Raw genomic sequence first — 26,422 nt, forward strand, 5'->3', positions numbered from 1 at the left:
ATAGAATTCATCATGACTCAAGACTCAAATCGAGGATTCGTGTATTAAAATAGTTCCACCGGGGGGGCTTTTTCTATATTTTTGTTCTTTTTCATTCACTTAAATTAATGAGAGGGTGCTTCCGTATATTTCTCAACGCTCAGCTTTGCTTGAGGTCAGAATTTGGCCCTGAACCCCCCCTACTACAGCCCCGCAGATCAATTCATCTTCACCCACTTCCTAAATCTCGCACACACGCTTCAAAAGGGGTGGGGCTTCTGTCTCATGCTGCTCTGCGATTGGCCAATTTCGCAGTCCATCAGGGCTTGACGCGCTCGCTCTCGCTCTCGAACTCTGTGACCGCGCCCCCGAGGCTCAGCGGCTCGCGGTGGAGAAGGAGAGTGTGCGCCTTGTCAGGAGGCACCAACGGTCTGTTCTTACAGGAAAAAACGAGAATATTTCAGCTCATTCATGGCGAAATTAGTTTTCTTCGACGTCCAGAAACATATCCATTCCGGACCGCGGCTCTGACAACGACAGGCGACGCGAATATCCGCAGCTCTCAGAGATTGGAGTTTAACGAGGATTTTCATAGCAGTTTCGTACTTGGAGGCGCGCGAGTGCCGGTGTCGTCGTCTCCGTGGGCGCCGTTTCGTGCTTTCTGGTGACAGCTGACACTGATTTCCGAAGACAAGAAGGCCTGATTTGTCTCCCTCCTGTCCGGTTCACCCGGTGTCCCTGTCAGCGCCGGGCCGCCTGCACACTCACCCCGGCGCGGCCTCCCTCCTTGTCGAGTCCCCGACGACGACACAGCTACCTCCGCGGTAGAGCCAGTGACCCACACTCCTCTAAAACACCTGCCGTGTTTACAACAACCAAAAACAGCGGATCCTAAGAGTAAAAAACGGACAAGAGAGACGCGGATCTGTGCGCTGGTGATACAGACAGACGGAGCTGTCATACAAATCAACAGCTCTCTGAATTTACATATATTAAGTTTATTCTCGCACGCGATTGGGTTATTCTCTCGTGCATATCCGTTATTAAGGTATTAGACAACAAAACGTCAAAGATACAAACTAATCACGCTTTGTGCAAAGGCAAGGCCTCTTCTGCTAACTCAGATAGCTGCATCGCTAACTCCCAGCCTGGGTTTAATCAGCTTGTAATCTTATTAACTGCACTTTTGACTCCTATTCATTGCTTATTTTGTACCATACGACACAATAGCGAAGCGATTTTAATTTATAGTTACCGGTTCAACGCACAGTACAGTATCCTTGCCAAGAGATCCATTGAGTAAAAGCAGGAGGAAACAGAGCTATCAGCCTTTATTTTCTACTACTCGGCTTGATTAATTCCCACCTTGGGAAACAAAAACCGAAGAATCTTATGTGTTGTGCTGGTTTCAGCTGACCTTTGCTACCAAATTTAACTAAGTCCCTCACGAGCTTCTTGCGCTGCAACCCGCTGCATGTACTGATACGGGAAAGACTTGATTTATATTTTTGTACCATAGTTCAGGAGCCATTTAGAACAGGGTCAAATATCTGCACAAACCTCCTACTACTGTTTAGACATGAGTATTGAGATTCCAGTCGGTCTGACGGAGCTGCTTCAAGGCTACACCGTGGAGGTGCTGCGCCAGAGGCCGCCGGACCTGGTGGAGTTTGCCGTGCAGTATTTCACCCGCCTGCGGGACACCAGGAACCAGGACGGGTCCGGGGCGGCCGCCGCCACCAAAACCGGGGGAAAGGGAGTGATGTTTGATGGCGAACCGATGCAGACAGAGTCGAACGGCGACGAAGATGACGAGGACGATGACTCAGATTTTGAGCGTGAGTGCCTCTTTATTAAATGAGTTTATTACGCCACCTGTAAAAGATGAAGATATTGCTGCTTGAGTTTGTTTTAGTGTAAGCCTGTTTGCACGACTAACGAGGGTGTCAGATTTCCCTTGTGATGGGTAACGTGAGGAACAGCCTTATCTAGGCTGTTTCCATGGCACTCGCTCGAGCTCCCATCCAAGCGCTTGATTGACAGAGTGACAAGTGGCCCGCACAAGGCATCCCCAGAATGCATGCAAAATTAATATGGGATAGTATGCACGCTTAATAGATTTGCATTAATATTTATGCATTTGTGTTCTTGAATAGAGACGGCTGTGGTGTGTGATCGGTCTAGCGATGTTAGCCCATTCGTGCTGTATGAATTGCTCGTATGAATGGATGCGGGCTGGCCATTGAGAATGCTAACAGGGATTTTTCATAATGGAGAGAGGTGCGCTCGCGCACATCAAAGCAGCCCCTCTTTCCTTTCATGTAGTGCAGAGCGAGCAGCTGCACTTTCCTAGTGGAAACCAAGCAGATTTCACTGGCAGACATTTAAGTCTGCATTTGTGAATTAAAGCATTCTTGAAAAGAAGTCATTGAGAGAAATCTGACCTTTGAGAACAGCGAGGAAGAGGTGTGGAAATGGATACAGAGATTGTTGCACCTTCCCAAACTGCTTAATCATATTTCATCAAGCCGCTTAATATGCAATGCCTGCCTGTGTCTGAGTGGATTATGCCCTGTTTACGCTGATTGTTTAATATTTAATTCTGTAATTGTTTTCATAGCCTCTTACAAAACAGAATGGGGAAGTCCATACCTATCTCTGTGTTAATTCTGATCTCAGATCAGTGAGTGTGAAGGTTTATGTGCACTTTCAGTGGTTTGTATTTGAGCAGATACATCATTCTCTTCCCACGTCCTAATGTGCATACTTTACTGCTATAAAGAATGCAAAAAGCAGTATGTCAAATGATAGTATGTCTACTAACTGTACCAGTAAGTACTTTTACATGCGCAGTTATAATCTGGCTGCAATTGGGCTGTAGTCTCTATCTAATAGATTGTTCGAAGGATTCGGTTGGACTATAGCATTTAGATGACATTTTAAAGACAAGTCAGATGTTAAATGCATTTAGTAGGCAAACAATACCAAATGACCCACTGCATCCACCAAGATTCTGAAGTGCGCAGCTAGTCTCAGATACCCCAAAATTCTGTGGGAAACTGAGGAGCTGTCAGATTTGAAAGGTTAAGAAATTAAGAAAAACTGAGTGGCTTTTCAAGTAAAAAGTGCTGTAGTTACCAAGAAAGTTGTTATCATTATTAATGTTGTCACAATTCTGGAAGTTCTAACTTTGATACGGAACCTTGAAAATTAATTTCCAACGTGCGTTCATGAGGGCCCCACGACACATGCGTGTTGTTGACTCGAGAGCAGATGTTGTTGCGTTGGAGATTTAATATTTTGTAAGTAAAGTGGGCAAACAAGTTGCGCAAACAAAGCACTTGCATCGCTTAATAAAATTTAAGTCACATAGTTTACTTTAATGATGTCTTTACTACCTTTCTGGGGCTTGATTTTGGTAGTTGCGTAGAGTGTCTAGTGCTTCCCACAGGATTTTTGTGTAACTGTGGCGGGTGGACCTTGTTCCCTCCCGGGAGGTCCGGGGGCATGCCCCCCCGTAAGAAAATGTTGTACATTTTAAAGTTAAATTCATCTGGAGCACTTTGAGAGTTCAAAATTTAGAGCTCCAACCCATATTCAGTGTGCAAATTGAACAAAGAAAAGAGTCTGTGCATTGACTTTGCTTGTATCTGAACTTTAAAGGGGACTCAACCCTCTTTTAGTTGTGATACAGTGTCTCAGTCTACATTACACAACATAATAATAATAGTTATAATATTATTCCTATGACAGTAATAGCCATATATTGTAAAACTAAAGCACCGAAAAATAAAAGAAACTTTCATAATTAGTTTTGTCCTCATACTTAAAAGAGATAAACATGTGAGCTTTTATTTTGACGGAAACTGCAGTCAAGCTCTCTTTGCGTAGCGTAAACAGACAATCTTTTGCAATTTGATAAAGGCACAAAGCCTTATCGCGCTTTCATTTTAGTTTGTTTGATAGCAATGTTGATAGCAATGGTGCAAAACATGACATTACCTTTTATGTTTCTTTTTTTTGTTTTTTTTTGGGCCGCCACAGATTAGTTAATGAATGGGAAGCACTGAAATCTATTTGTGGCGGTCAATGACTACGTTTACATGTGCACCAATAATGCGATTATTTCTCATAATCACTGTAAGGTCTTAATCGCAGTGAGATGTTTACATGACACAAGCAGAACTCTTTACTCCAGTTTACATGCAATTTTCATTATTCTTATTATTTGCTAATAAGTATGGTTATACCACACTCAGATAGGCATACAGTGTGCATGTTACCAGCCATTATTTTAATCTGCTCACATCAAATTCCAAATACATTTGTATGGACGTACTGGATATTATTCGGCACCGTGATGAACATCGCAATGCCGGGTTTGCCTATGCTGCTGAATGAATGAAGATACGGAGCAGAGACTGCGCAGCGAGTTGTGTTGACAGAGTTTAGTGATTTGGAGAAGAGAGAACTTCAGAATAATGTCACGGAGTTCATTCATGAAGTTGTGTGAACAACACATGGCATTCGTGTACGTCCGAGCACATGCGCACAGAGCAGTGATAAAGGGTTAGTTCACCCAAAAATTAAAATAATGTCATATTACTCACCCTCATGTCGTTCTACACCCATAAGACCTTCGTTCATCTTCGGAACACAAATTAATATATTTTTGATGAAATCTGATGGCTCAGTGAGGCCACTATTGAGAGCAAAGCCACTGAACCTCTCAAGATCCATAAAGGTACTAAAATCATATTTAGAACCGTTCATTTGAGTTCAGTGGTTCTATCTTAATATTATAAAGCGACGAGAACACTTTTTGTGTGCCAAAAAAACTAAATAATGATATTCAACAATGTCTCGTGATGGCCGAAAACACTGCTTCTGAGCTTTACGAATCTTTTGTTTCGAATGAGTGATTCTGATCTCCTATCAAATGGCTAAACTGCTGAAATCATGTGACTTTGGCGCTCTGAACCACTGATTCGATTTGTAAAGCTCCGAAGCTTCATGAAGCAGTGTTTTGAAATCGGCCATCACTAGATATTGTTAAAGTCGTTATTTATATATATGTGCACAAAAGGTATTCTTGTTGCTTTATAAAATTAAGGTAGAACCACCGTACTCACATGAACTGTTTTAAATATGTTTTTAGTACCTTTATGGATCTTGAGAGGTTCAGTGGCTCTGCTCTCAATAGAGGCCTCACTGAGCCATCGGATTTCATTAAAAATATCTTAATTTGTGTTCCGAAGAAGAACGAAGATAATCGCAATATTGCCAAAATCCCATTATAATCACATTATGAGGGTGTAAACGCACTGATTGTTGATATTGTGGCGGACCGCTACAAATAAATCAATGTATGGGAAACACTGCTGTCAATGGAGGGACAGAAAGCTCTCAGATTTCAAAAGATCTTCATGTTGTTTACCTAAGGTGAACGAATGTCTTACGGGTTTGGAATGACATGAGGGTGAGTAATTAATAACAGAATTTTCATTTTTGGGTGAACTAATACCTTTTAAATAAAGTAATCAAATGGAAAAATAGCACTGCATAGTCTTCATTGTAAAAATTAAATACAGATTAATGCTTACAATTAAAGTTAGAAAAGTTATTCAGTCAAGAGCAGTGAGTGATTTTCTCTTTTCTTGTCTTTTCTTCTTTGATTAACATGACAGACTGCAGCAGGAATATTAGGCTGCTGTCACTTTAAGAGCTTGTGCCACGGATCCAATATACTGTTACAACGTACGTTTTCTTTCTCAGCTATTTACGTTCCAAAACTGTCTGTTTACTTGAATACTCACCGTGATGGGTGTTTTGACATAATTTTGAGCGCAATTAGCCATGAAAAATAACTCAGTTTGGTACTTGTGAGCTGTTTGAGAGGCGGCTTTATGTATGCGCCACTTAAATAGATCAGTGGTGTGCGCGCTTTTGTTGTGATCACGAAACCTGCAGGAATGAGTAAAATTATGCACGATACCCACAACCCTGCACAGAAATTCAGGCCCTGTAATGTGTTGTTCTACAGCGGAGCTTTAGTGAGCTGAGGAATCCAGAGCATGCTGGGGCATGGTTGAACCAGTGAACCATAGATAAGACCATCCCACTTTCTAACTTTGCGTCATGCTGTCAAGAAAACATCTGCACATCACTACAGAACAGGCAATGTATCATGCAGAAGTTTGGATGGATTTGACTGCGCTTAGACTTGCATACTCTATCACGTATTGTTGGTTTCTGTGAGAATTTCGATACATCACAATTGTTTTGCTAACTTCCGCCAAACTTGGAACACAACCATCTCTTTAACCACATGGCCTCTTTACAAAACCCCTACCCTGAATGCACAAAATTATTGACAGGCAGAAAAGCAAAATGACTAAAGCACCCTAGTTACTAATAAAAAAGATGTACTGTAAATTAAAGTGAAATGAATTGAAGTATAAAGTGCAAGTGTATAGCTTATTTGTTTTAGGTTGTCTGTCTGGATGAGGGTGTACTCTTTGTTTTAAGCGGGATAATCAGAGAGGAACAGAGCAGTCTGCTGTTTTAAGGACTCAGAGTCTCTACTCGCACAACAACCTGCAAATACCCTAACAGCGTGTCAAAGAACCTGTTTGTGCTGCTTCTCACTGCTGGGTTGCCTGTTGTCAGTGTGATTTGACAGGACCCAAGTTGTAATATTGTTTTTGCATCATCTGAAACTCAGTAGTGAGTGTAAAATCTTTTTCACATTATAGACATATGAAACTAAAACTTGAAAAAGGGAACTGTAGCTTTTTCAGGCAGTTAGCGAGTTGTCACAACCATGATGTGGTTTATCTGAGAAAGTCTTCATGACCTTTACTGAGCCAAAACCATGTTGCAGTTTTGTCAAGAATTAATTAGTAAAGGTCCTGAATAATTTGTGTTAAAATGGCTACCATAAAAGTAACATAAATAATTCTTTTTTTCCTTTTCAGAAAGAAAAAGATTGCACTATATATTTTTTTCAGTTGCAGAAAAAAACAGAAAATATGAGAAAAATTGAATTCACTGCACTTTTCATTGTTTCCACTTTGAAAATGTATAAAATACCAAGTTTACACTACAGGATTTTAACCCCGATTTAAGCCTGATTTGCAAGTTAATGAGCTCGCCGACAGGTCGGGCTGTGATCAGGGGGAGATCAGCGGGTGATCGGCACTCGCCAATCTTTTTGTGTGAACTACTCAACGACGCATCAAAGAGGCTCACTGACGCGTCGCCGACACCTCACTGATGCCAGACAAATATCTAGCATGCTAAATATCTGGAGCTGTCGGCTGACTCGATATCCTGTGGTGTCACGTGTCGCGACAAGACAGCCAATGAAATATACACTTGTGTCTATGGAAGCAGCAATAACAATCCATTCAAATAGCCTATAATTTGCTGACGTTTATTCATATCCGAAACACATTGTGTAAGTAACTATAAAGCTCACTCTCATTTCGGTACAAATGGATGAATTCACGTGTTGTAGCCTATAAATCGGACTATAAAACAAGGTGGCGCCCATCTTGCGTTATAGATAAAAATAAAGATCATGATGTAGGTTTTTAAATGACAAAACACTCACTTGCAAATATATGAGAATCGGAATATCTGATAGTTGATGACATGATGAGAAATGCGATACATCTGTCATACAGTGTGGCTGCAGTGTGTCACGTGACAATTATGACGCGTCGTCATGGAAATAATAAAGGAAATGTTCTAATGGTGGCCTTAACTCTGGGAGGTCAACTAGAATATTTTAAACTTATGTGTGAAAGGGTTCATTTAATTTTAATTAAATTGAATTCAAAATTTAATCTAATTTCTTCACAATGTCCATTTTCAAATAAAGTCGTTGGGTCGTGGGGAGTCGTTGTTAGCTCGTGTGGTGTGTAACCCCTTGTTGCGGATCATTTACGTAGTGTCATGTAGTGTGAACACCACAACGACTTAAAGACTCCACAGCAAGTCATGTAGTCTGAACAGCACAGCGATCTGCCGACGTTTAAAGTCCTGTAGTGTAAACTTGGCATAAGACTTTTGTTCATCTTCGGAACAGCGTTGAACAGCGTAGGAGAATGACACAGAAAAGAAGAAATTATTGAAAAAAGTAGTTATTTTTTGTTTTGTATTTGCGCACAAAAAAGTATTTTTGTCGCTTCACAACATTAAGGTTGAACCACGTGGACTATTTTAACAATGTCTTTTCTACTTGTCTGGGGGTGAGTGAGGGTGAGTAGTTAATGACAGAATTTTTATTCTAACCCTTTAAGAATACATGCGCACCAGCTAATGGCTGTCTGTCAGGGAATATGCTTCGATATTGCTTTTCCTGTCTGTGCTTGTGTATTGTTTGTGTTTTGTATGCTTGGGTGTGTCTATATCTATTATTCTTCATGTTTGAGGATTCCGATAACAATCTGGACTTTAGTACTTCCTCCTATCTATCAGCAAGAGGGTGACTATCTACCCTGGCCCTGTTTGTTCTTCCCACCCTGGTCATTGATTTCAGAAGCAGCATTATAGTGTGGTCATAAGAGCTTATGAAGTGTTATCTCAGCTGCTGGTCATAGACTTCAGGTTATTATCACATTATTTCTGCATTTTTGAGTCCTGCACTGGCAGAAAATAAGTTAAGATGAAGTTATTTAGGTTTAAGAGTTCAGATCGCTGTATTACACATTGCATAAACCATAATCTGTCCAACAGTGCAACGGAGCTGTTCCCTCTCAAGGCATTGTGGGTAAGGCCAAAGGTTAGACAGGATGTGGAAACCCTGAACATTATCTACATTGTTGCCTACACTATTTTAGTCTCCAATTAAATCTTTAATTTCCTCTTTCTTACCCACTAAACAGAGTGGGAAACATTGTTCTGATACCCTTTTTTGCGTGTTAGTTGACAACAACACGCACACGAACACACAAGTTTACCCCTCAGCCTTTGTAAGATGTTTGCAGGTCAGTCTGATTAGTGGTGGTGGCTCAAGGAGAGGAGGTCATTGGGACAGGAGTGCAACCAATGGGAGGACTCCAATTGCGAGGTGTATGTTTTGATTGGACATGCCTTGACCTTCAGCTATCACCACATAATACCGTATCAGCCAATCAGAGATGGGTTAAAAGAACAGACAGTGGCCTTGTCCAGTCAGGGTGCAGATTAAGCAGACTGATGGCCTTGGCTAATCAGAGGCAGAGCTGACCTTGCCTCTAATGTTCATATTATGCACAAAAACACACTTGCAGATATTTTTATTGGCACTGAGTCCTTACATATGCTTTTGTAAAGTTTATAGAAAGTGAAGAAAATGGGTGTATTTTGAGTAAATATCTGTTTCTGTTGATCCCTGGTACTATAGTCATACTCTCTCACTCCAAGTAATCTTCTGGCTGTCAGTAAGGAGTTAAACCCACATTGCACAGTGCTAGACAGATCTACACTACCTTATAAGGGCTAAAGAGAGAGAGAAAGGGAGAAATGGAGTGCTGCGGAAAGATAGACAAAGTTTGTAGAGAGTGAAGGAAAAGGCACCACATTCAGACACCAAGATTGATTGGTTACAGCTGGAAGGGGGGAGAGAGTGTTTTCCTCTTGTTTACGAGTTGTACAGCTGTTTGAGATTTTATTAATCAGCCGAGCAGTTTTCTCTGTGTAAGAGGGGTGCTTTATTCATTGTGTTATGGTAATGTTGCATAGTGTAGAATCCCTTGTACTTTTTGCAAACGTGTATAGGGTCTGTTAACATCTGGTCGCAAATGAGTAGCCAAGTAAGTATGTCTTCAGCAAGCCGACGCACAAACTGCCAAAAATGAAGCAAAGTTTGTGTCGCATCCTGAAGCTCAACAGTCCTCTTCATTCAAAGTAGAGAGACTAAATTATCTTACCAGTGCTATACCGCTTTCTCCCCTATTGCGGACTTTGATCTTGAAATTAGCTGATGATAGAAAAATTGCAGCTTATATCTGTTTCAGCTTATATCTGCTTCTCATTGACTTGAACTGTTAAATTTGCATATAACGTAATAGGAATTGAAGATCGGATTTATATTTGTTTTTCAGAGACATTTTTGTGGCCGAGTGTAAATGAAAGAGTTGTAACGAAATGAATAGCTATCCGATCAGTAAAATTGCATAAAGTGACCACAGGGGCCAGTTGCATAAACCACTTAGACTAGTCTTAAAAGTTAAGACGCTAATGTTTTTCTTGAAGAGTGGTCCTAATTTTTTAAAGTCCGTTACATAAAAAGGTAGATTGGTGTAATTTGAATTGGAAAAATAACATTGATTACCCCTTGGTTAACTGCAAGTTGGTCAAACTAGTTCTTAAGACACATTCTTAATATAGTGACTAAGCCCCAGGTGTGAACGGGCCCTATAGTATCGACTGATAGCCGCCCCCAGTCGTGTCGGCTCTGCTTTGACAATGTATAATAATGCACATTGTCTGTTTTCAAATATTTTGTACTGAATTGTGTAAGGTTTTTTTTTTTTTTTTTTTTTAACTATAATTTAAATAGTAAATATTATATTTTTATTTTTTGTATTTATTTATTTTTAGAAAATTTATAATGTAAAAATAAATGTTAATAATGTCATGTTTTTATTTATTTATTTAAAAGAAATGAATACTATTATAATAATATTATTGTAAGAAATGTTTCTTGAGCACCAAATCAGCATATTAGAATGATTTCTGAAGGATCATGTGACACTGAAGACTGGAGTAAACGATGCTGAAAGTTCAGCTTTTCCATCCCACGAATAAATGGCATTGATTAGATGATGTTTATGTGTTTGTTTATTATCATGTTTTGGTATCGTTGTTTATGCATGTTGTGTGAGAGAGAAAGCACACAACTGTTTGCAGTTTAGTAGCTGACTCTCACATGATAAGTGATTTTAGCTGTACAATCACAGAGCTTACACACACATATTCTGTTTACTTTTAAAATTACTAGTCTCTCTCTCTCTCTCCCCCTCTGGCTAATATTTGCCAGCAATGAGAGAGAGTGATAAGACTGTGTGTGCATGAGGATATCTAGAATGACATAGAGGGAGATAAGAAGACAGACAAGACAACCCTTAAGTTTTGTAATTCTCGGGTTACTGTTGTTTTGTACTATTGGTTATCCTTAAGCGTAGTAATTTGAACAAACTCCTAATCCTAAAATACTAAACTCTGGCAGGTCTTTGGATCTAATACCTCAAATCATATGATTTGCTAACGTTTCTTAGCAGTCAGATTGAAAATGTGTAAAACAAAAACTTAAAAAAAAAAAAAAAAGGTTTATATCATGGAAAATAAAATATTTATATTCCCTATATCTAGATGATATTAGGGGTGGGCGATATGAGCTAAAATACATATCACGATATTTTCCACTGTCCAGACGATATCAATATTATATTGCGATATGAGAAAAAAATTTGGAATCACATTTTAGTAGACCTTAGTTAAATTGCAGGCAATATATGTATCTTATCTAGGGGGTGGGAAATGGAATCTTTAGGCACCTCACCATCGGATCCAATTCCGATTCTAGGAGTCACGATCCGATTCCAAAAGGATTCTTGATTACTTTTTTTCTTAATTAATTTGCTTATTAATTATTTTTTTAATAATATATAGAATTGTAAGTAGCTTACTTTGTAAATAATTAAAAGTTAAAAATACATTAATACAACTGTAGGTTAAGAATTTTATATAGGGACATATATAAAGTTTCAAAACAAGCGAGTCCCCTAGTAAATAATAAAGAGGAACAACGAAACATTAAAAGCAATAAACAAAGAGTGCTTTCAGAACATTTACCTTTCAAGAGCTGTTAGTGATTTTTCACTTTCTCAGCTTTACGGTTGTTTGATTATTACTGATGCCATAGCGGGAGGTCTAATAAGCTGCATCCAGACTATGCACAGATCTCTTTTGAAATATAAGAAGTTTCTGTCCTGTATGTTTAATACTTTAAGACATAACTGACTGTTATATCAATTTCGCGTCATAAAAGCATTTTGAGAAGCAAGTACATTTAAGCACTATAGTTGCACACAGCCGCATGCGCGAGCACGCTTCACAAAGCGAACGTGAGAATTTGAAATCGAAAGCAGCCTTCTGTCAATGAATTTCATATTTTAATATATAAGCCCACAGCATTCCAAACAACATAAATGATGCCTTCGTGGAGCATTAGTAAGGAAAACAGGCCTACCGGCGGGCGAGACCACAAACTGCAAGCGTAACAATGAATAGCGCGAATGTAATTTGCTTCAGCTTTTCCGAACTTTCCGAGCTTCACGCTCAACTTCAGTAGGAATTAATTAAATGCTCGCTCTGATCCGTGCCAGTGGACACGCAGCGTCATTGCGCATCTATGCTCATAATCAATCCAGAATCGTTGCATCTATGCATCGATTTTTTTTTTTTTCTCCCACTCCTGTATTGTCTATATGCACAGTTATTTGTTGCTGTTGTGTTTTTGAGTAGGTGGTTTGTGCTCTATTAATTTGGACTGTTTCAATGCTCTCTGTGTTTGATTAATGCCTGTGTAGTGAGGCGTTGGACACAGTAGAGGACAAAAAGTTAAACGTTCAGCCTCGACTCTGTATCGTACAAAATTAAACAAAACAAAACAATACAAATGCAAAATTAGAATTTATGAATATTTAACGGTATCCACGGTATAGCAAAATCTATATCGTGGCACAACATCACCGGTTGTCACTTTCATACTGGTATAGCGCCCACCCCTAGATGATATCCGTATAATATAGACTAAAGTTTGGCGTCGGTAAGATTTAAATGTCTTTGAAGGAAGTCTTATGCTTGCCAAGGCTGCATTTATTTGATCAAAAACTGTAATATTGTGATACATTATTACAATGTAATAATATTATTCTATATATTATATTTTATATTATTATTTTAAATTCTATTGAAAAACGTAATTTATTCCTGTGATGGCAAAGCTGAATTTTCAGCATCATTACTCCAGTCTTCAGTGTCACATTATCCTTCTAACATAAATCATTCTAATATGCTGATTTTCTGCTCAACAAACATTTCTTATCAATGTTGAAATTGGTTGTGCTCCTTAATATTTTTGTGGAAATTGGGATACATTTTTCAGGATTTTTTGAGTAATAGAAAGTTGCTGAAAAAGAACAGCATTTATTTAAAATAGAAATCATTTATAATTGTCTTTACTATCAATTTTGATCAGTATAATCCATCCTTGCTGAATAAAAGAATAAGTTTATTTTAAAAAAGGCAATCAAGCAGAAAATTACTGACCTCAAATTTTTTTAACAGTATAGTATAATAAAACGGGACATTTAAAACAAACATTATGGCTTATCCACTTTTCTTGTTTTCCTACAAGAAAAGTGGATGGTGATGCTGATGCAAGTACTATGATACTCACGCAAGTATCAGATTTCACTGTGACTTGTGTGCTGATATATTCCATCTCTTCTGAAGCTGTAGCCATACTGCAAAAATGCAACTGCAAATGAAATGTGAGAACAATGATGGAGGGAAAGATTTTCAGTAAATAATGTCTTAAATTTCACATCTGTTTCAAGTGGTTAAGTAACGTAATAACTTAGTAGTTATTTTAACCAAGAGGTTAAAGTTGACAATTTTATACAACAATCGATTATGGAAATTTATGGAAATTGATCTTTTGTGTATGTGTGTGTGTGTGTGCGTGTGGAACTGATGTGAGGGTGAGTAAATGATGTCAAAACTTTCATTTTGGAGTAAATTATCCTCTAATGATTCTTAATGGATCAACTTTGTATATTCATAGAAATATTGCCCTCGCCCGTTATTCTTTATCGTTTCTTCTTTCCTGTGTCACACTCCCCCCCCCCCCCCCCCCCCCCCCCCCCCACCCCCCCGGTTGCTGAGCGAGTGAGTGGGTGTGTATTGGGGGGGGGGATAGTTGTTATAGCGATGAGGAGGTCTTCCTTGTATTTTGTTGTCATGGCAACTTTGTCCACTTTATATCCCCTACACGTGAGGTTGAAGCGCCCCATCTCACAACACTTCACACGCTCATGCACGCACTGATTTCTTTGAGTGCTCTTACAACACGGCCATGTATTAAGCTGCCTTATCTGGGCATTATACACACACATCTCACACACACACACACACACACACACACACACACACACACACACACAGTGTTAAGTAATTTGCAAAGAGGTGTAAATCTGAATGCTTATGTGTGAAATGAATACACACAATTTGGTGGCATTTAACGTGAAGATGCATTTGTGTTGCAGGTTAATTACTGTAAGTGTGTTCAAACATGATGATACTTTTTGGTATGTGAAAATCTGTTTGTTATAGAGCTATTGGTTATGAGCGGAACGTCTTAAGAAGGTACTTAACTAACAAGGGAGTGTGTATGTGAGATAAAGATTATTGCTAGTTTTACACCAAAGAGTTAATGGACCTGATGGATTGTAACAGCGCCATGAGAAAGGAGGAGGAGGAGAGAGTGCAGACCTGCAGGGCTCCTGAGAGTCGTGCTAGTGCACTCAACTGTGATCGTACACACATAATTGCAATCTCCTGAAACTGGTACAGCCTGTAGGACAGGCCTTTGACTGACCTTACCGAATATTTAACACGCCCACACAGTTACTGAAGGGCACATGTGAGATTTGGAGACTAAATTTGATCGTTAACATTGTCTGTGAGTCTGCAGCTCTCACCAAGCATGGGAGAATTTGAACAGTCATTAACTCTCTCTGTCTTTTTTCTCCACAGCTCCTCCCCCCAGCAGATTTAACCGGAGAGTGTCGGGTGAGTTCTGTTTGACGTCATTGCACTAATCATGTGGTTTAAAGTGTGTGTGTGAGTGTCCGATAAGTGCTCTGCCTTTCCGTCATTTCCTCTTGTGTTTGTTTTATAGTAATTACGTCGCCAGTATGCCCACTCATTCTGCCCCTTTCAATTGTGTTCCAGTAAAAAAAAATCCCCTCTTTCAACATGTACACTCTTTTGATGTGGGATTTTTAAAATCCCACATCATCATATGAAGGAATCTCAGTATGCTACCAGTAAAGATATGTTTAATGCATTGAGAAGAATACTTTTTTGTCAAGTCAAGCATTGTCCATTCTTCTAGAGCAGAGTTTTCAAACTGGGGTCCGTGGGCACCTTGGGAGCCAAAAACGGTTCTATTTGGCCTGTGGAAAATTTGAGAGGAAATAAAATATTTTACAAAAAGTGTGCAATACAAAATAAACATCTTGCCTATAGTTGGGATAACTAAATATTTTTTAATTTTTTTTATTATTTGTTTGTTTGTAACAAATAAATGTAAGTTGTTTCTCCTTTCCGGCAAAGTACTGTGATAAACTACCTTTCAAAAGTTTGGGGTCAGTAAGATTTTTTTTTTTTTTTTTTGTATTATTTTTGAAAGACATTAAGTTCACCAAGGCTACATTTATTTGATCAATATAAAAATACAGTAAAAACAGTAATATTGTCAAATATAATTAGTTTAAAATAACATGAACTATATCTGAAAATAACTTTCTATTTGAAATTTGAATTCTAAAATGTAATGTTTTTCCAAGCACATTTTACCAATTCCAAACCACATCAATCTTAATAACTACTATTAATTTTGTATTTAATCATTTATAAGTGATATATAATTGTTCACGAAGGCTGGAAGTGAAAAACACCTTATATTCAGGTGTGCATAATTATTAGGCAGGTTTTCTTTTACAGATAAAATGAGCCAAAAGAGATTTCACTCAGACTGAAAAGTCAAAAATTATTAAATGCTCATGAGAAGGATGCAATACTAATGCAATACTAGAAATTGCAAAGTTAAAGCATGACCATTGGACAGAAAAATGCTCATTGGGCCAGAAGGGTCAGACAAAAACAGGTGGAGAAGAAAAGACACGTTTACTGCAAAATAATTAAGAATTAAGGTGAATAATTAAGTGTGAAACCATCAGGAACTCTTTAGTCTTCAGTGTCAATATTTTCCAGAACTGCAACCTACCCAGAGTCTCCAGAAGTGCAAGGTGTCAGGATCTCAGAGACTTAGGTTAGGTAAAGAATCCTAAAAAATGACCCCCACTTAATAAGAATCACAAGCTGAAGTGTTGTAAAATACATGAAGACTGTTTTTTTTATTTTTTATTTTTTATTTTATGGGCTTTATAGACAGGCAGATTGAGAGTGACTCTTGATAGACCAGAACCACATCCTCTTGTACCACTGTTTGAAGAATTGATCTTCCAGAATCTGGCAGTAAGTTTTGGAAGATCATTTTTATTCCATGTCTGCAAGACGTAATTTTCAGGATAGGAGATAGGAGACTAAAAATGAACTCCTACACTTTACTGCCAGATTCTGGAAGTTCAATTCTTCAAACAGTGGTACAAGAGGATGTGGTGCTGGTCCTTCAAGAGTCACTCTCAATCTTTTTAGGTTTCTTTACCTAACCTAAGTCTCTGAGATCCTCACACCTTGCACTTCTGGAGACTCCAGATAGGTTGGAGTTCTGGAAAATGGTGGTTCCTGATGGTTTCACACTTAAAGGGATAGTTCACGCAAAAATAAAAATTATTCCATGATTTACTCACCCTCAAGCCATTCTAAGTGTATATGACTATCTTCGTTCAGACGAACACAATTGGAGATATATTTAAAAATATCCTTAGTCCTCCAAGGTTTATAATGGTTGTGAATGGTTGCCCAGATTTTGAAGACAAAAAAAAAAAAATGCATCCATCCATAAAAAAATGAATCCATACATCTCCAGGGGGTTAATAAAGGCCCTCTGAAGCAAATCGATGAGTTTGTGTAAGACAAATATCCTTATTTAAAACTTTATAAAATAAAATAACGAGCTTCCGGCACGACAGCCATACGCATTCGACGGAGTGTAGAACATCATTTTGGGTCTTTGGCATTGAAAAGTCCTTTTCAAGTGTTTTTGATTCATTTGTATGTAGCTTTGGTGATGACTTCTGTCAAGTAATTAAATAGTAATTCGTTTTCATAGTGTGTGCGGAGGCCTTTAACCCTGATGATGATGAGGAAGATTCTGAGCCGAGAGTTGTTCATCCAAAAACAGACGAGCAGCGTTGTAGATTACAGGAGGCCTGCAAGGACATTCTGCTGTTCAAGGCTCTTGATCAGGTACACACACACACACTCACAGACCGATATGAGGGCTATTAAACTGTAAACAAACGTCATCCAGGTTGTATGTATGCAGACCAGTCAGTCAGGTTTGGTTTGCATGTGTGACTGCTCACACGTGCCTTACTTAAGCAGCCACTGTTGGTTCATTGTTGAAGGAATTGATTTAACATATGTTACTTGAACTGATTTTTACTGTTTATTTTCTGCTGATGTCATAGAACACATCGTTTTTTCCTGTTTGGTGCACACATAAACATACATTCTATGAAGTATTTGAAGGTTTACATAAATGTGTAATCAAGCTTCCAAAATAGGAATATTTGCATTACTTTGAATTTATAACACTTGCAGATAAGAATTTTAAAATAATATTATGCTGATGTTATTACATAATATTATATTAACTATGATAAAGTTATATCCTGGTTGACTAGTCATCCAGCGTATGACAAATCAATTAGTGATGTTGAATTAGTATGTTTTAGTTTTATATTAATATAATATTTTTGGTTGAATACTGTGAAACTTGAAACTGTGGTGGTTTCAAGGCAGTGAATTAAAAGATGCATTAGCATAGACAGGATTTATGCTAAAAGTCACGGTCAACATGGTAAAACCTGCTTCAAAAAGGTTCGTCTTTAAATTCACCCGTTAACTTCTGTAACAAAGTTTTCATTAAATTGTTTCAACCATAAATTTCAAGAAAATGACCGTGATAGTTTTATGAAATAAGTTATAGATATTTAACCTTTTTTAATGTCTGTCAAAAGATGGTTCTCGTATTCATTCTGCACTACTTTTTAAATGTTAGTCTATGTTCACTTGCATAAGGGTATCTTTTGGTATAGAACTGCGTAATACTCATTTGTCTTCGTTCACCACCTTGCACCATGATAGTTGAGTTTTTAAGATGACATGTCAAGATAAAAAATAGTTGAAACACACTTTGTTCCATTCTGTTGCACTCCTGTCTAGCTGTTATGTGAACCATAAGAAACTTGCCTATGTTTTTCAAAATATGCAGTTTTGCATAAATGTGTACTATATGATCCAGAACACACAAACACATTTTCTTCATCAGACTCTTTGTCTCTCTCTGGTACAGGAGCAGTTTTCACAGGTGCTGGACGCCATGTTTGAGGTTCTTGTGCAGCCACAAGATCACGTCATTGATCAGGGAGATGATGGGGATAACTTTTATGTAATCGAGAGGTATGTACTGTAAAGTGCGTTTTCGAATATTACCTTATATGTAGTGTGTAATATAGCTGTTTTTGAATGTAAAAGGTCTGCAAAGTAATAATTGAGCTGTCGTCTCCTAAAAGAAAGAATTGATTCTGAACTGCCAAAATGAGTCATCAGCAATTCCAGTCTCACTTCCTGTTACATACCTATGTAACAAATTTGCATAATGCTAGCCTGTGATCTTCATTGGCTACCTGCAAACAGCATCTACTTTGACCTGTGCTCATACACTGTAGTTGTAGCTGAGGCCTGGAACAAATTTGCATTTGTTTGATTCATGTTGTTGACATGTTGAAAAGATGCTGTTTTCAGTGCTGCCAATCAACTTTGCATGGAAATAAAAGGGATGAGGACTCACGCTGGAATTGATACAGAAAAACTGATGCCATCGTTACTGTGCTTATCACTGTGTATGCAAGTGCTGAAGAAGCCTCCGGAGCTGAAATTCAGATATGGTAATAAGTGTTTTGTTTCAGTCACACACTGTAAGTGGTAGACCAATCACAACAGACTGGCAGACTAGGCCATCTGATCAATCAGAGTAGAGTAGGCTCTCGGATTGGAAGGATTTAAAGGATTAGTTCACTTTCATGATAATTACCCTAAGCTTTATTCATCCTCAAGCCATCCTAGGTGTATATGACTTTATTCTTTCTGATGAACACAATCGGACATATATTAATAAATATCCTGACGCATCCGAGCTTTATAATGGCAGTGAGTGATACCAACGAGTTTGAGCTGAAGAAAGTGCCTCCATCCACACCCATCCATCATAAACATGTGCTCCATACTGCTCCGGGGGGTTAATAAAGGCCTTCTGAACCGAAGCAATGCATTTGTGTAAAAAAAAAAAAAATCCATATTTAACAAGTTATGAAGTAAAATATCTAGCTTCTGCCAGACCGCCTTCCATATTGAGCTTACGAAAAAATGGAACTGGTGTTGCGTCAGTTAAGCTTTTTCGTAAGTTGAATAGGGAAAGGCGTAGGATGTAGCGTCTGGCGGAAGCTAGATATTTTACATCATAACTTTTTCATTTGGATATTTTTTTTTTTTTACACAAACGCATTGCTTCGCTTCAGAAGGCCTTTATTAACCCCCCAGAGCCGTGTGAAGTACGTTTATGATGGATGGATGTAGATGGAAGCACTTTCTCGGATAAAGCTCGGATGCGTCAGGATATTTATTAATATATGTCCGATTGTGTTCATCAGAAAGAAGAAAGTCATATACACCTAGGATGGCTTGAGGGTGAGTAAAGCTTGGGGTAATTTTCATTTGAAAGTGAACTAATCCTTTAAGGCCCGGGTGGGTATACTTCATTTTCCGCGTTCTGCTCCGTCTTGCGCACAGTTGAGCGCGTGAGCCTTTCAAAGTATACTCTTTTGGCCGTGAGCACAGAAAGACGGTCTAGTGGACTTTGTTTTCAAGTTGGTTTCAAGTCGGTTTCAAGTCACTCGCACATGTGCTGTTGTATGCACATGTGTGTGTGGACCTTCGTGGAACACGGACAGCCAAAGTATACTTTGGGCTTTAGAGAGACTGAATCTTTGAAGTAACTGTTTTCAGACTCTTTGAGGAATGAGGTGATGTGCATTGTATATTTGAAGAAAATTATTGCATGTAATATGCATGTAAACCTGTTGTAGGAGACCTCTGAAAAATTAGGAACCTTTAAAATAGCAGAACAGGGGCACTTTAATAAACAGTTTTATGTGTGCTGCCAGTGTGTGTATAATATTCTTGAACGTTTTACGTATATCATGATTTTGGGTAACAAATCAAACACTTGTTTTGATATTTGATTAATCTATCAGTTGTTTTCCCTGTCAGATTTTTTAAATTTTACTTAAAGCATTTCATGTAAAAAGTGTGCTGTTTCACTTTTTGCCCTTTTTCTAATAAGCATATATATATATATATATATATATATATATATATATAACTACAAATACATTTACTGCTACTGAATACTTTGTTACTGTTCATTTATAAAAATGTACTTGCACTACATACTGAATGCAATGCATTACACATGCACACACACTCTTTGAAGTGAACAGGAACAGCAACATCACTTGCTTTTAGGAGAGTTTATTTAAAAATTGCAACTTCTGCATTATTTTGAATTTATAACACCTGCATACATGAATTTTACAGTAGTATTATGTAAATGTTATATATTACGGTAATATAATATCCTGCATCCTGGTAAAAACACATCTCAACCACATGAAGCTGCACTTGACATAACCTGGCCATGTAAATCTAAATATGGTTATTATAACATTCTTTTAACTACACTTTTCACTACTACAAAGTTACATTTTTGTCACTTATTTTCATCAGTGATTTTGATTAATTATAGCACCCCTAATCAAGTTGAGACTTAATTTGTGATTCGATAAAGGAACTGGGAAGTTTCAAAAAGCAATTTATGTTAATTCCTGTTCATTGTTTATCTTGAACCATAGTAATGTTCCTCATTTTCAATGTCAATTCTTGAAGGTCAGAATATCAGAATGAAGTGTAGTAACAATACAGTTGCCACCACAGCACTAACTGAATGTATGTTTTTGTGTATTTTCAGGGGTGTGTATGATATTGTGGTACAGAAGGATGGTGTGGGCTGCTGTGTGGGTCAGTATAATAATAAGGGGAGTTTCGGAGAACTGGCCCTCATGTACAACACTCCACGTGCTGCAACCATCATTGCTAAAGAGGAGGGAGCCCTCTGGGGACTGGTTAGTGTGTGTGTGAGAGAGCAAGGGAACTGACAGCATACCCTGTTGACAAAGTGCTCTATAACAGCACCACCTTGTGGTTGAAACACTGAATGACTGCTGCTTCACTTTCACAGTGTTTTCATAACAAATATGAAATGACAATAAGTGTGACAGAAGCATAAATCCAGATCCTAACACAACAGAGTTTTCAGCTGAGCGGTATGTCTGTTTCAGGATCGGGCAACTTTCCGTAGACTCATAGTGAAGAACAATGCAAAGAAGAGAAGGATGTATGAATGCTTCATCGAGTCTGTTCCACTGCTCAAATCACTAGAGGTGAGAAAATGATTGTAAAAACATTTATTCTATTGCCAAACATGCTATTTAGTGGCTCTGTACAAGAGTATCAGGGTTGGATAGCTGAAGTGAACACTGCAGAAAAACTTTAGGAGGAGGAGAAGAACATTGTTACATTCTTAGACTGGTAATGAAATGATGAATACTTACCCCAACTTTCTGTTTCATAGATATCTGAGAGGATGAAGATTGTTGATGTGCTGGGTGTAAAATCATTTCATGATGGAGAGAGGATCATTATGCAGGTGAGCTTTGCAAAAAGTAGGACATAGGTGTATAAACATTGGACAACAACAGTCTTTACAATAAGTAGCGTTCATTTTAAAAACTACACTTTTCAAGCAAAACGGTTCATTAAAAGAAGTTTGTTAGGTTTTAAATGTAAAACAGTAGATATGCTATTCAAAATTAAGTGTCTTGACACTTTCTGGTTTTCAAATGTTCATTGTTATTGTGATAACCTCCATCTGTTGCCAGGACACCTGTATCTTAATAACTCCAATATAACTCCATATGGTAAACCCACATAAAGCAATATATATACTACATAGCAAATCTCATCTGAAGGATTGTTCATATCATCGCCAAATGTAAACTATCGCCCAGCTCTGAACTGCTAAATGTTGAGAACATTATAAATATAAACATTATGAAAATTATAATAAAATCTTATTAACATTATGAAATTCTGTGTGTATTGTGAAAAGTTCTATACAAAAGAAAACGGACTTAATGAGAACTTAAGGACAACTGACTTCATATATCTGCTAAAAATCACCTTTGGACCAGTTAGTCATTGCAAAACTGCCATATATTGTAATCATTTGTTTGCAGATGCCGCTTGGTCATATATTTGGTAATCTAATGCCACTGTACATTTACCTCTATACACACTGTATGTCACATTCATTTTGTGTGAGTCAGTGGGTGGTGCCATTGAGTCTTGATATCCTCTGTTCAGCTCTCACACATTTAAGCAGCTACAGCGTGTCTGAAAGAGCCAACACACACACACACACACACACACACACACACACACACTCAGACAAAGAGAGAGAGAGCAGGTGTAATTATAGCACTATAATAATAGAGCACAACTGAAGATCAGGACTCTGACTGATGCTATTGTATCATTAATCATTATCATTATTATGGGCTGCTCTATTACCAGGGTGATAAAGCTGATTGCTTTTACGTTGTGGAGTCTGGAGACGTGAAGATCATGATGAAGAGTAAAGTGAGTTACTTTATCTTTCTTTTTTCCTCTATCTTTAATTCTGTTATTATACTGTGCTTAGTTTGTAAAAAAAAAAAAAAAAAGTTCAGATGTTCATTTGTTTTATGTTAAAATGCATCTTAAAATGCAGAGACATCATTGATGGATTGATTTGAGCGTCCTGACTAGCTGGAGACTTCTGCTTAAAGGGTTAGTTCACCCAAAAATGAAAATAATGTCATTTATTACTCACACTCATGTCATTCTACACCCGTAAGACCTTCGTTCATCTTCGGAGCACAAATTAAGATATTTTTGATGAAATCCGATGGCTCAGTGAGGCCTCTATTGCCAGCAATGCCACCGAACTTCTCAAGATCCAGAAAGGTACTCGAAACATATTTGAAACGGTTCATGTGAGTACAGTGGTTCTACTTTAATATTGTAAAGTGACAAGAATACTTTTTGTGCACCAAAAAAATAAAGTAATGACTTTTCAACAATATCTAGTGATGGGCTATTTCAAAACACTGCTTCTTGAAGCTTCGAAGCTTTACGAATCTTTTGTTTCAAATCAGTGGTTTGGATCACGTATAAAACTGCCAAACTGCTGAAATCACTTTGGCTCTCCGAACCACTGATTCAAATCAAATGATTCGTAAAGCTTTGAAGCAGTGTTGTGAAATCGGCCATCATGAGATATTGCTGAAAAGTCGTTATTTTGTTTTTTTGGGGCACAAAAAGTATTCTCGTCGCTTTATAATATTAAGGTAGAACCACTGTACTCACATGAACTGTTTTATATATGTTTTGAGTACCTATCTGGATCTTGAGAAGTTCGGTGGCATTGCTGGCAACAGAGGCCTCACTGAGCCATCGGATTTCAACAAAAATATCTTAATTTGTGTTCCGAAGATGAACGAAGGTCTTATGGGTGTGGAACGACATGAGGGTGAGTAATAAATGACATTATTTTCATTTTTGGGTGAACTAACACTTTAACCAATGGCTTAGGTTTGGGGTGGGACTATTTGTTTGGCCAAACAATTATTTTTGCAGTTCTACTTGGTGATGGTAGCAATGTAGAAACATTCTTCAATTTTAATTTTCCCTCACAGTAATGCCAACATATCGTTTTTAAATAGTTCTTTCTGTGTTTTTCTGTCTCTCCCAGACGAAAGCAGACAGACAGGATAACGCTGAGGTCGAGATCGCTCGCTGCAGTAGAGGGCAGTATTTTGGAGAACTTGCTCTCGTCACTAATAAACCACGTGCTGCCTCAGCCTATGCTATAGGGGATGTCAAATGCTTGGGTAAGTGTCTCTGTGGGCATCTGACTTGTATTTTTGTATTGAAATAAAATGTGTGCCAAGTGCTCCAACAACAATGTCACATGAATGATGTTTCTGTCTTCAGTGATTGATATACAAGCCTTCGAGCGCTTGCTGGGACCCTGCAAAGAGATCATGAAGAGGAATATCGCCCATTATGAGGAGCAGCTGGTGGCTCTGTTTGGATCTAGTGTGGACCTGAGGGACTGAGACAGACTGGCCGTGCCTTACACACACACACACACACACACACACACTCACACTCACACTCACACTATACAACACGACACATAGGTTATACACTCCCAAAACATTTTGTAGGCACACATTCCTTTTTATGTACACTCATACTCCAGCCAACACGCTCACTTTCAATTATACCTCACAAACACACACACACACACACACACACATGCCTGTTGTCACTGCGTCAGTTGTTCAGTACGAAATAAAAGCATTACCAGCTCAACTGCTGTGACCCTGAACTAACCACAGCCTGGAGAGGATATATGCACGCACGCACACACACACATTCACACATTCACATTCACTTACACCAAAAATTCCCAGCCAAGGACCCCATCCTTTCTCATGGTCACTTGCAGTCACAACAAAGAAAAGAGAAAAAGAGACAAGATAAAAAGAATCTATGTTTAAACAAGAAAAAAGTTGATATCTTTCAATAAAAAAATGCAAAAAAGTGCAAAAATTTAACGTTTTAGAGCATTTTATGACAATGCAAAGCTTTGATAAACTTGTTTAAATATGACCTGTTTCCTTCCCTGCTGTTGGTGCATAAAAGTTTTTTGCTGGTGGTATCCACAGTGACTGGTTTTTCTCACTTAAACTCCACATTGTATTGATTCATGTATTACTATTATTATTAATATTATTATTATTACATATTTTTGTTGAAGGTTGACTCGCTGTTACACCGCCCCCTAATTGGAGGATGCGAGGCCGAATCTAGTGCGAATTTTTTCCCTTTAGTCTTTCTGAATGAGTCGTCCTGAAAAATAAATAAAGCAGACATTTTGGTAACCTGCTGGGACTCTTATGATGCGAATGATTGTGTGCGTGTGTATGTGTGTATGTGTGTGTGTGTGTGTGTGTGTGTGTGTGTGTGTGTTGGACGGTGCGGTCTGTAATTACAGGAACAGTGCCATTTAAATGTCAGGAATCAGTTTTGTTTGTAATCTTTTGATTGGAGACACCATACAAGTGTTTTGAAATGGAGTGTTATTTTTTCTTTAGGGCAATAGATGGATATTGTTAGTTGGTTATCACCATTGAGGGTTGGCTAGTTTCAGCATTTACAGATTGTACTTTTAATAAACTTTGGATAAATCAGGGTGTCTGCTTTTATTTGGGGAGATTTTCCTTGGGGAGAGGATGTAGGGTACTATGTTCTGAAACACAATACCTTGCACGGTAGTAGTTGTTACATTTAATGAGTTGATGCGAATGTGCCTTTATTGATTATCATTTACTTTTACCTACAAATAACAGAGTAAAATATTAAATTGTTATTTTATTGTTTGAAACTTTCCAGTGGGTTCTATTGAGCAGCTGAGGCATTTTGTCTCTAATTTCTCACAAGTTACTTGTTACTAGAAACAGTCTGGTTGCGTGTTACTATATGAGATTAAACAGTCACTCTTCTCAAGGCTCTGAGACACTTGCTGCCATTTTCTTCAGCATTAAGTCTGAGAAAGATAACCACAAGGTCGCTGCCAACTTTTGCAACAAATGTAGTCACTTTCAGGACGTATCAGCATGATTCGGTAGAGCTGCGGGGTCCCTGTCACGAGGTTTGTCCTCCAGCCAGCTGTCCAGCTGCTAATTGTTTTCCCGTGGAATGTACAGACCTCCACTGGGTCAGGACAGGAGTATTGTCTTAAGTAGTTTAAATAGCACTTAGGCACAACTCAAAAAAGAATGTAAATATCACAAAAACTGGCTTCAGAAGTCAGTATATTGTTTGATTTACTATCATTGATCATAAGCCTGTCACTGTTCTAGTTCACAGCAGTCCATTTTGCAATCGGCTCGATTTATTTGTACTTGTATTCTGCGTGTGATATTTTTAATTGTTGGTTTATGTAAGACTTTGGAAGCTGCATAATCTTACCTTTTCAGCGTCTCACACCATAAGTTTTAAGTGTTTAAAAAAGACAACACAATCGTTAAGTTTCAGCTCTGAATGTATTGTGTTATTTATTGAACGTACAGTATTTTGTAAGTTTTACAGTTTTACAATATTATGGTCTTCGTTATTTTAAATAACTACTCTTATGGTGTAAATAAGGTTTATAGCAGGTGTGTACAGTAATTATGTGAAAAGCATT

General features: G+C 38.1%; 1 protein-coding gene across 1 annotated transcript; it reads left to right on the top strand.

Moving 5' to 3' along the window:
* Nucleotides 1-338: 338 nt before the first annotated feature.
* On the top strand, nucleotides 339-25,424 carry prkar2aa (protein kinase, cAMP-dependent, regulatory, type II, alpha A). The gene is made up of 10 exons (XM_051903802.1): nucleotides 339-1,817; nucleotides 14,791-14,826; nucleotides 17,054-17,190; nucleotides 18,302-18,408; nucleotides 21,035-21,188; nucleotides 21,405-21,506; nucleotides 21,698-21,772; nucleotides 22,699-22,764; nucleotides 23,918-24,056; nucleotides 24,160-25,424. Exons 1-10 carry the CDS (start codon nucleotides 1,559-1,561, stop codon nucleotides 24,282-24,284), a joined length of 1,200 nt encoding a protein of 399 aa, XP_051759762.1. The 5' UTR covers nucleotides 339-1,558; the 3' UTR covers nucleotides 24,285-25,424.
* The last annotated feature ends 998 nt before the right edge of the window (nucleotides 25,425-26,422 follow it).

Source organism: Ctenopharyngodon idella, chromosome 8 (assembly GCF_019924925.1).
Source record: "Ctenopharyngodon idella isolate HZGC_01 chromosome 8, HZGC01, whole genome shotgun sequence".
Classification (NCBI taxonomy): Eukaryota; Metazoa; Chordata; class Actinopteri; order Cypriniformes; family Xenocyprididae; genus Ctenopharyngodon; species Ctenopharyngodon idella.

Excerpts from the sequence above, each read along its gene's own strand:
- prkar2aa (XM_051903802.1), top strand. The coding sequence starts at position 1,559 with ATGAGTATTGAGATTCCAGTCGGTCTGACGGAGCTGCTTCAAGGCTAC. Across the intron at positions 21,507-21,697 it reads CACTGCTCAAATCACTAGAG|ATATCTGAGAGGATGAAGAT; the intron begins GTGAGAAAATGA and ends TCTGTTTCATAG. Across the intron at positions 24,057-24,159 it reads AGGGGATGTCAAATGCTTGG|TGATTGATATACAAGCCTTC; the intron begins GTAAGTGTCTCT and ends TTCTGTCTTCAG.